Source organism: Malania oleifera, chromosome 11 (genome assembly GCF_029873635.1).
Source record: "Malania oleifera isolate guangnan ecotype guangnan chromosome 11, ASM2987363v1, whole genome shotgun sequence".
Lineage (NCBI taxonomy): Eukaryota > Viridiplantae > Streptophyta > Magnoliopsida > Santalales > Ximeniaceae > Malania > Malania oleifera.
Window position 1 is genome coordinate 15,414,785 of NC_080427.1, and position 10,479 is coordinate 15,425,263.

The 10,479-nt window shown below is 34.7% G+C and overlaps 1 protein-coding gene across 1 annotated transcript; it reads right to left on the bottom strand.

Annotated features, from left to right (window-relative positions):
* Window positions 1-1,863: 1,863 nt before the first annotated feature.
* LOC131168299 (ACT domain-containing protein ACR10) lies at window positions 1,864-7,534 on the bottom strand. Its single transcript, XM_058127625.1, has 7 exons — window positions 7,311-7,534; window positions 6,917-7,107; window positions 6,485-6,703; window positions 5,637-5,742; window positions 4,416-4,752; window positions 3,000-3,284; window positions 1,864-2,470 (listed from the first exon to the last, which is right to left on the bottom strand). Exons 2-7 carry the CDS (start codon window positions 7,068-7,070, stop codon window positions 2,327-2,329), a joined length of 1,245 nt encoding a protein of 414 aa, XP_057983608.1. The 5' UTR covers window positions 7,071-7,107; window positions 7,311-7,534; the 3' UTR covers window positions 1,864-2,326.
* Window positions 7,535-10,479: the final 2,945 nt, after the last annotated feature.

Consider the following 10,479-nt stretch of genomic DNA (forward strand, 5'->3'; position numbering starts at 1 on the left):
AATACTAAGAAAATCATTAATGAACTAAGATTTACTAAATTCCATTTCACATGGCTGGCACATTTTAGAAAGGAAAAACCTCAATATCAAAACTAAAAGATGAAAATTAACTTGTTTGGTTAAGCCAAACTTAAAATAATTATAATAATAATGATAATAACCTAATTGAACCTATGTTTATTTTTGTCTTCAAAATCAAATAGCACTTAAAATACATTATTAGAATAATAAAATGCAAAAGAATGCAAACTTAAAAAATATAACATTCAAAATAAAATTAATTGTAACCATTTTCACTTAGTTATTATATTTTTACTCACACTTTAGTGCTCTTGAGAATGATCCTATTGTGTATAAAAATTAAAAATTGGTATAATAATAATAATAATAATAATAATAATAATAATAATAATTGATGACTTTTTCAATTTTTTTTTTTAAAAAAAACATGAATATTTTTTTATCATAACTGTATCTTAAATTCATATAATCATTTTATTTTAAGTATTAAAAAGAATTTTAGACATTAAAGAACTGAACAAATTCTATGATGACTAAAAATAATAAAATTTAATTTTTCAATTTTTAGCATTTTCAAGCATTTGGAGAACAAAAAATAAAAAACAAAAAAAAAAAAAAAAATCAACAACATTATAACGAACGCCTTATTACCCCACCTATTTTAATAACTTTAGAGTTAGGATTTAGGGTTTAGTATTTAAGGTTTAAAAAATATAAAAATATAAAAATTAACACCAAACTAATTCCTAGCTTTAAAGTTTATAAATAAATAAATAAGAAATTTAAATCATCACTCTTATATGAAATTTTGGAAATCTCCCATTCTGGGGACAAATAAGGCCCACCAGCGCCATAGTCTTTGAAAGCTGCATGTTCTACCAGATCATGAGAAAAGAGGCCAGCTGGATAGGGACACAGTTCAACGCAAATACGAAACAATAAGCCAAAGATTAACATGATTGTTGTTACCAACTCTGCGCGAACAAAACATCTAAGAACCCTTGTTTGATCCACCATCCACCCAAGATTTGAAACTAGGAGATGGAGCCCAAAAATTCAATTCACTAGATGACACGGAACAGCTCCAAGGATGGGCAATAAGTTGATAAAAATCATTCTCCTGTGAGAAAAATGACAATCCACAAAGGACATCTAAATGCAAAATATCACATGAAGATTGTTCTACAGTAGATGCATGTGATGTGACTCAGATATTTCTTTACAAAAACATCTGGTGCTGTGTGCTAGGATAAGAAGGAAGAAACCAGGGCAATGGATCGATGGTGGGAAAGAAAGCCATGAAAAGAAAATAAAGAAAAGCTACAGTAAGGAGTACAACAGATATTTTCAACACAACCCCTGAAAGTAGTAGGAATCTTGCCTGCCATATTGTTACATAATTGAGATTGGCTTTTCTGTGGGTGGGGAAAACAGAGCTCAGTATCAGCTGAGAAAGAAACTGGTTAGTAAAAGACGTGATAATGATGGGAGTTCCTGTGTGGTATACGATGGCGACAAACAATAACAATGACAAAAACAATAAGAACAAAAGCAAAAACAAAAGCAATGAATTATTTCGATGAAATTGAAAGGATAATAAACAAAACTGCACGTTGTGACTTGGAACATCCGTGCAAGTAGAGAGCATCAAGCAGCAACCTATGATAATAGACTGCCAGGTGTCAGAGACATGGAGATCTCAAAAGCCAGAAGGAATAACCTTTGCCCAGATCTTGCCTAAAATGTCAATGTAACAGACATTTTGCTCAACGAAGAATAGGAATAAACTTAAAAAGTTAATATGTGCATACCCCTTGATAAATTGAATTTAATGCGCAAAGATGCAGGACAAACTTCATATATTACTTGTGCGATAGCTTACAAAGTTCCGTACAACTCACTTTGGCTTTTCCTGCTAATTAAGAATCACTAAAACTGCTCCTACTGGAAATTTATGTACATAGGAAGGTAAGTACAGCTCAGGAAGTATTGCTGACCTGCCTGGTTCAATCACAATGTGCCCCGTTAATGCCCATCTCATAGAATGCTTGACATGTAATGATCTTTATGACCCAAGGCATCATATATCCTACTATAATTTTGGAGAGTGAAATGCGAGAAGCTCTTTGTTCTCCTCCCGTCTCTTTGGTGCCAACATCTTCTCCTTTTATAGCTCAGTCCTTTCATGATATACAAGATATAATCAATTTACATTTAGTGGATATTGTAAACAGGGAGACGTATATTCTACAGAGGTTGAACCATCAAAACAACCCACAGCCATCCAAATGAAAGCTGGTTGCAATCACCATGATTCCCAACCCATCAACATTTTCCAAACCCCTTCTTTGATTTTGTTCCTTGGAATGGCTAAGCCTTCCCCTTCATCTAGTAAGATTCTGTAAACTTCACATTCCCGATCTCCAATCATGTGCCTCCCAATTTCTGCCTGGAAAAACAATCAGCCCAATTTACTTTAGTACTTTGAAAATAATAATGAAAAAATAATATTCAATTGTTTAGCCAATGCATCTTTTCAGAATGAATTAACTTAAACAAAGCCACTTCAACAAATATAACCAAAATTCATTGTCGGCCACAATACGATGCTTTAAACTACAGGAGCTTCTAATGAATTGGGCTTCCTCTGGTTAAACCTAGAAACTTGCCACCACTCAGAGGTATTCTAAAAATACCAACCACCACCATTGAGTTGGGAGTCTATTCACAAGAATTTCTGCAGCACCTTATTTCTCCTTCACACACACACATACATCATATCTCCTTAATAATTCATTCTAGTGAAAGTGGATTGTGGCCTTCGCAACAAAATTAGGCCTCTGAGCCATATTTCATCGCAAAGCATTGCATTAATAGACAATAAGCAGACCTTTAGAACAAAAAAAAGTGAGATTTCAAACATTTGAACGCATATCGACATAGATTTGAGCTTATAGATTAGGAAGATCAGAAAATACCAAAAAGATGCATATCTTCAGCATCTTGAGGGCAAGGGTGATGTCATAAAATACGAGAGGCCGGCCCTTGCCAGACAACTCCACAGGATTTGCCACAAGCAGCTCTGTATCAGGACCCCGGCTCACCACCGCTACTCTGAGAGGACAGAGCAATTCCATCCGCAGACGAGAGGAAAATGCCTCTTTCTTATCGGAATCAACTATCTTCTTCCCATCTGCTTGCATGATGAACAAGTCTATCTCACAGTTTCTTCTTTGCTTCACAGCAAAGCGCCCATAAGAAATCTGACATGTGCAATAAGATTTGTTCAAAATATTTTACATAATAAGACCTGGTAAACTGACAAAAAACCATCTGTTTAAAGAAAAATGACAAACAAGAATTTTTTACTTAAGTAAAGCAGTGTTCCAAACTTCCACACGGGCCAGTGCACGATATTTTAGCAATACAGGGTTCCATGTTCTCTAAGAGCTAAGCCTTTCAAAGTATAAGTGTGCGTTTGTGTGTCTATCTATGCAACTACCCTTATTATGCCCAAGTCATTTCTCCTTCCTTTGTGTGTGTGTGTGTGTGTGTGTGTGTGTGTGTGTGTGTGTGTTATCATGCTTAGCAAACAGGAGGTAAAGTGCTAAAAAATCCGGCCATCAAGCACATTAATTCAGTACTATGAACCATGCAACCCAACAGCAATGTATTCAACAATTCAGAGTAAGTATAAATAAGAGGGCAAAGGTCACAAACCTCCCTTGAGGCTAGTCAACAAGACAGACCTCCCCTACCCATAGACCTCCTGAACATTTGATTTCTCAAACATTTATAGCTCCCATTAATTTAAAGTAGCCAACTAAATTTTCAAAACATTACTATTTTACACTTGACACATAAAATGGCATAACATACTAGAATTCATCTCCAATCACCCCCCCTCCCCAAAAAAAAAAACAAAAAAAAAAAAAACAAATAAACAAACAAAACATGCAAATTTGGAAAAAGAACAAAACTATCTATTGCACATTTTCTAGCCAAATATGTGTAACAAACTAAAATTGATGCTTTTTCAAATTTTATTTGCCTATTTGACTGTAAATTAACAGAGGGTGTTAAGTGTCCCAAAAAAAAATGTCCAAGGACATCTGTGGGATTTTTGAAACCTCAAGAAAGATCCACAACTTTTTCCCCACAAATAATTGTCCCAAAAATTGGAGCATTGGACAAGAATAACAAGAACTAGAAGATTTTCACCATCAATGAATGCTAATATATGAGCTATATGATCTTCTACGCAGTTTCTCAAACTGAAGGGAAAAAGCGAATGAGACTTCATGATAAGTCAATGAGATTTATTTATGATTCTGGTATAATAATTTTGTGCTATATCATATTCTTTCTCAAATAAGGCAAATAAAGATATCTACCTGGATGTTGTAATCCTTCAGAAATTTCATGATGTCATAAAGGAGACCTTTGCGATCTTGGCAAAGGATCTGGACTAGTGTATGAGCAGGACTAAGAGAATTGTCCATTGAGATGGACACACCGTCTGAAGAGCGGGATCCACTTAAATTTTCCTTGGGCACCTCTAATGTGAAAATATTTTCTGTGATTACTGATGGAAGAAATGAAGAAACCTGTGAACATGCGGTGATTTCAGGGCCAACCATTTCTATATCACAACTGATCATGGCATCACCCAAAACATCATGTAAATGGTCACATGTTTCTTCTTGCCTCTTCTTTGTATGTAAAAGTTCCCTAAAAATATGCATAAAGAGAGTTGCAAGTCTCAGAATGAGAAGAGCATGAAAAATTACAACTTCAAAGTGTTAAAATATCCCTCACAAAATCATCCACCACCTGTTTATCCATGTTTCAAAATGTAGACATGCAAGACTTAACAGTTCTTAAAACCCTCAATTACTAGTAACTAGGAAAAAAATTAACTCCTCCCCCCAACCCCCATCTATTTGTCTACTCTAACATGAAATGAGTATCTAAAGAAATTTATAAAAATAAATAAATAAAGTTTGGTACAACTTTGAATATCAATGTTCTCTTAGTGTCCATTTGACTAAAGGCAATTTTGAACTAGAACAATATTTTTGGGGTAGCATTTAACCAAAATTGATTCCATAGTTGTGAATTGATATTTAATCTAAAGATAAGCTCTGTAGGAAGTTTTCAACTTTCACAACCAATTTTAGGTTTAGAATCTCCAAATGCACGAGTTACCAACAAAAATATTGGCAGCTAACATAAAGGTAATATTTACACAACAAGATCACTTTTACTTGAAACCTGTACCAGGTAGCCATTTAAAATCAATATATAAGGTAGTCCAATCCAAACCATACGGAGTTTTTATAAAGAATGCCACCATTTACATTTTCAGATTTTCAAAAGAAAATGACCTAAGAATGTGCCTAGCTGTGCAGGATCACACATTAGGATGAGATTGGCTCCATTCAAGCCAGAAGTGGGCATATGATTGGACAATTTGACTTATCTCCATGGTTACAGTTACATAAAATTTATTCAACAAATGCAGAAGGCAATTAAACGAGAAATTATATCGGAATAAGTTGCACACTGAACCTCTATATTCTCTCTCCAACAAGAATGTGTTGGGAATGCCAAACCTTGTGTCTGTGATGAAGAAGAGGTCCATCACCCTTCCGTCTGGAGTAGTGGATACTTTGACTTTCTTTATGGTTAGCTCAAGTTCACAAAGAACCTCTGTCACGTCTGCAAAAGGAAATTCTTCCAAAACTCAATAATCAAAATACTATGCACCCTTACCCTGTGTTTGGGAGCTTGGAGTTCCAATCTTAGATTTGGATTTTTTTTTTGTGTAGGCAAAAAGAGATATAAAATTAAATTGAGTTTAATCCAACTCAACACAAATCCAGATCTAAAGCCTAACGCTGCATTGGGGAGCATGATTTCAGACCTTAGATTTGGATTTGAGTGAATTTGGACAAATTTTAATACAATTTTGTATTATATCTTATCCAAATTCAATACAAATCCAAATCCAAGAATATATATATATATATAAATATAAACAATTCCACACGCGACAACAAATTGATACACAAGTGTAAAAAGGAAACAAAAGTAACCCAAAGTTAATTAAAAAGAAAAAGGGAACATCTACAAATTCCCATGTGCTACCTTTTAGCCGCGAAGAAAACAAAAAAACAGACAGGTTGCTTAGGATCTTAGATAAAATTTGTTGTTGAAATCACTATAATAAGATTACAAATTTTCTTATAATTTCATCTGAGTTCTCAGAAATCAAACCAGCCATAGAAGATTATAAACAATAATAGCATACATTAAAATTTTAAACTTAAACGAAGGAGGAAAATACTGAAATCCGATAGACACATCAATTTAGGATCAAACAATCATCAGTTAAACCAAGCAAGAGAAGAACACAAGCTAAGCGTATGAAAACTGCAACACAGATTCAGAAGAAGAGTACCGTGTAAAAGGGCAGTTCGATCAAAACCACAGAGCTTCAAGAGAAAGACGTCCGGGGGCTTTGGAGGCCGCGAGTCAAGGCGAAAAGAGAAAATCCCAGAGACCAAAGAGCAAGAAGGGCATGCCTCCAGTAACCTCTTCTTCAACAATCCCCACCTCGTCGTGGGCTTTCCCGCCACCCAAAACACTACGTAGCACCATTTTCCATCCGTTGACACATCTTCACCACACAACCAAAGGAAACCATTTTTAGAGAGAGAGAGAGAGAGAGAGAGAGAGAGAGAGAGAGAGAGTTTATCCAATACACATTAAACATTCACACACTTAGAGCAAATCAAATTCTCACTGCATCCAACACCCATCAGAGAATCATACAACGAGAGAGGGATAGGGATGTAATGCAAAAAGAAGAGGTGGAAAATTGGGGGACTACCTCCTCTGACAATGCTCAAATCGAACAAAAGAATGATGCGGCAGAGATCACAACCTAAGCCAGTCTTATCAGGGCAATTGACAGTTATCACGCAGGGGTCACCTTCTTTCTCCGCTTGCCTGATGATCACCACGTCGTCGTACAGTAACCCCATTTCTCCCTTCTACTCTCCTTCTCGCTCTTCGACTAACCTTGAAGAAAAGAGCAACCACAACAGTTATTATCAACAAGTAATTCGATCTAAGCTCGGTGATTTGCTTCCAGCCCTCTTTCTCCTTCTTCCTCTTCACTAGCTGGCAAAAAGCTTTCGACAGTGTAGGGGAGAGAGAGGGGAGTTGAGAAAGACGAAAAGCAGGGAAAAAGCAGAGAGCTATAAACCCCTTTTCTTTCTCACCTTTGTGCCAGTTTTTTATTTCATTGCTGGGTTTTTTTGTCTGCTTCTTCCTGCAGTTCCTGGTGCTTGCGCCTTTTTCTTGTCTGCCTTGGTTGGGAATCACTGAGATGAGATTGGGAAAATATCGCGGGCGAGATACAGATGGACTGCCTCCGCCGCACCTCTCAACGAATATTCAGCGGTTCCCTGGCGGCCGGGATTCGGGCGGCACTGAGCCGTCAAGGATCCACGTTCGGAGTTTTTTTCACCATTTGTCATTATTTTAAAATAATATTCTTTTGGGAAAAATATTCATTTTATTAGGATGAGGGCAATTGAAACTTTGACACGAAACAAATAAATCTCACTAGACCATTCAGTGAGTTTTATTTGCGCAAATATGAGATTTGTCACTTGCGTTTAAAAAAAATAAAAAATAAGGGGGTGGGGGACAGTCAACCGAGCTAGCGAGAGGGTCAATGAGTGAGTTGAGGGGGGTTCAGTCAAATTTGTCAGTAAAAAAAAAGGAAGTGAGTGGACATGTTGCAGTGAGGGACCAGGAGAGAGAATTGGTTTATATATATAGTTATAATTTTATTATAATTTGTTATATTGAATTTTTTATTTCATAATACTTTAAAATTTTCAAAACTCAATTTAAAAAATACCGAGACTTAAAAATCGATACTTAATTTTTTAAAATACCATAACTCAATTTAAAAATACCGAAACTCAATTTAAAAAATACCGAGACTCAAAAATAGGGGCTTAATTTTTTAAAATACTAGGACTGAACTTAAAAATATCGGGACTCAGTTTAAAAATGTCCGGGACACAATTTAAAAATATACGAGACTCAGTTTAAAAATATCTAAGATTCAGTTTAAAAATATCCTGGATTCAGTTTAAAAATACAAGGACTCAATTTAAAAATATCCATGACTCGATTTAAAAATATCGATACTCAATTTAAAAATATCGGGACTCAATTTAAAAATGTCCGAAACTCAATTTAAAAATATTCGAGATTCAATTTAAAAATATTCGGGACACAATTTAAAAATATCCAAGATTCAATTTAAAAATACTGGGACTCACAGTTTTTCCGTCGAAATGTACAATCACACAAGTTGTTGTAGAGGAGCACAATTATTCATAGAGATGTAATTAGCCACCCCAATCCATTGTTATAGAGATATTAGAAGCGGTAGTTGGTATGAATTTGTGACCCAAGCCAGCCAATAAGTGGGAAATGTATTTTTCCACCCCCAATCTATCTTTTTCCTTCTTTTTTTAAGATGTTTTGTGTAGATGTAGCAAGTCAATTGAATGATTGAGTTATTCTCACTTGGGTACATAAATTTAATGGTTAAGTTGCCTCTGTTATTTCTTCTTTGGGCATTTTGTTTTATGCACAGCAAACTTAGCTTAGCGTTTTTCTTATTTTTCTTCCCCGACTTTTAATCTAGATGTGATTATGTGAAAGGATAGCCTAAGCCCTGAGTTACTTAGTCTTGGGCAGGTTAATTTAATAATGGTCAAGCCATTACTTTTCTTTTCTTCCTTAGATTCCTTCAAAAGTGTTGCAGGTGACAACCTTCTATGTTTTTACTACATTTCGATTCATTTTGACGGATGGACGGTGAGTTCTAGTACTTTTAAACTGAATCTCGGATATTTTTAAATTGAATCCCAGATATTTTTAAATTGAGTTTCGGATATTTTTAAATTGAGTCCTGATATTTTTAAATTGAGTTTCAATATTTTTAAATCGAGTCCCAAATATTTTTAAATTGAGTTCTAGTATTTTTAAACTGAATCTCAAATATTTTTAAATTAAGTCTCGTATATTTTTAAATTGTGTCCCAAATATTTTTAAACTGAATCCTGGTATTTTTAAGTTGAGTCCTGGTATTTTAAAAAATTAATTCCCAATTTTTGAGTCTCGGTATTTTTTAAATTGAGTTCCGGTATTTTTAAGTTGAGTCCTGGTATTTTAAAAAATTAAGTCCCAATTTTTCAATCTCAGTATTTTTTAAATTGAGTCCCGATATTTTTAAAGTATTATGAAATAAAAAATTGAATATAACAAATTATAACAAAATTATAACATATATATATATATTGAATATAACAAATTATAACAGAAATATTTATATATATATATATATATATATATATATATATATATATATATATAAACCAATTACCCCTCCCCTCTCTCTCCTCTCTCCCTGCCCCTCCCTGCAAAATGTTCACTCACCCCCCCCCCCCCCTTTTTTTCTTTTTTTGATGACAAATTTCACTGACCCCCCCCCCCCCCTCCCCCCACTCCCCTCTTTTTTTTTTTTTTTTTTTTGGTGACAGATTTGACTGACCCCCTCTGTCAGCTTTAGTGTATTTCCAAGAGGGGGGATGAATTGGATATTTAAAAATTTATCTCTAAATTAAACCAGATCAATAGTATTACTCAGCTTAGGGTCTATCTATGCAAAAAATAAACTCAATCATTCACAATAAAACATACACGTGCAGTAAATAAATTGCGAAAATGTAAAGAACATGTACGATATGTTATCGGGGTTTGGCCAACTGTGCCTACATCCCTGCCTCTAGCTCGCAAGTTCGAGGATCCCACTAATGCTCACTTAACGAGTGGAGCGGCACCTAATACAACCATGTCAATTAGCATAGGACTGACATTAACCTTTACAAATTCTCCTTGCGGGGTGGAGAAGACCCTAAGTCAAATTCACAGGGCTGACCCCAACCTGATCCTTCCGGGCTAGATCAAATCCCCTCTGGCCACACCTGAAAATATAACAGTATATTTTACAACATAACTAGTACAGTGATTGTGCTTCTCAAGTAAAGCAGATATGTAACCCCAATATGCACAGTATACTCAATCAATCACACATCAATAATATAGGAAATATAAGTTCAGTGATGTGATTTTGTGTAAGCAACACTCAACAAGATATTATCACTAATATGCTCAAGAGTGTTTTAATCAAACTATTTCTTTAAAACAGTAATTATCAAATCTCAATGATAAATCAGGGTTTCATATATGCTTAATCAAATATTCAAACTAACTCAAAATATTTTTCTTCAATGTAATGAGCTCAAGAGTAGTTTGAAAAATATTATAACTTGTAGAAAATGTTTTTACACAATAAAATCAAAG

Bases quoted from the DNA above. Each gene is read 5' to 3' on its own strand.
- LOC131168299 (XM_058127625.1), bottom strand. From the start codon at position 7,070: ATGGGGTTACTGTACGACGACGTGGTGATCATCAGGCAAGCGGAGAAA. The intron at 5,743-6,484 runs GTACTCTTCTTC...TTCCTTTTGCAG, and splicing joins TCGAACTGCCCTTTTACACG to ACGTGACAGAGGTTCTTTGT. The intron at 3,285-4,415 runs GTAGATATCTTT...TGCACATGTCAG, and splicing joins TGAAGGATTACAACATCCAG to ATTTCTTATGGGCGCTTTGC.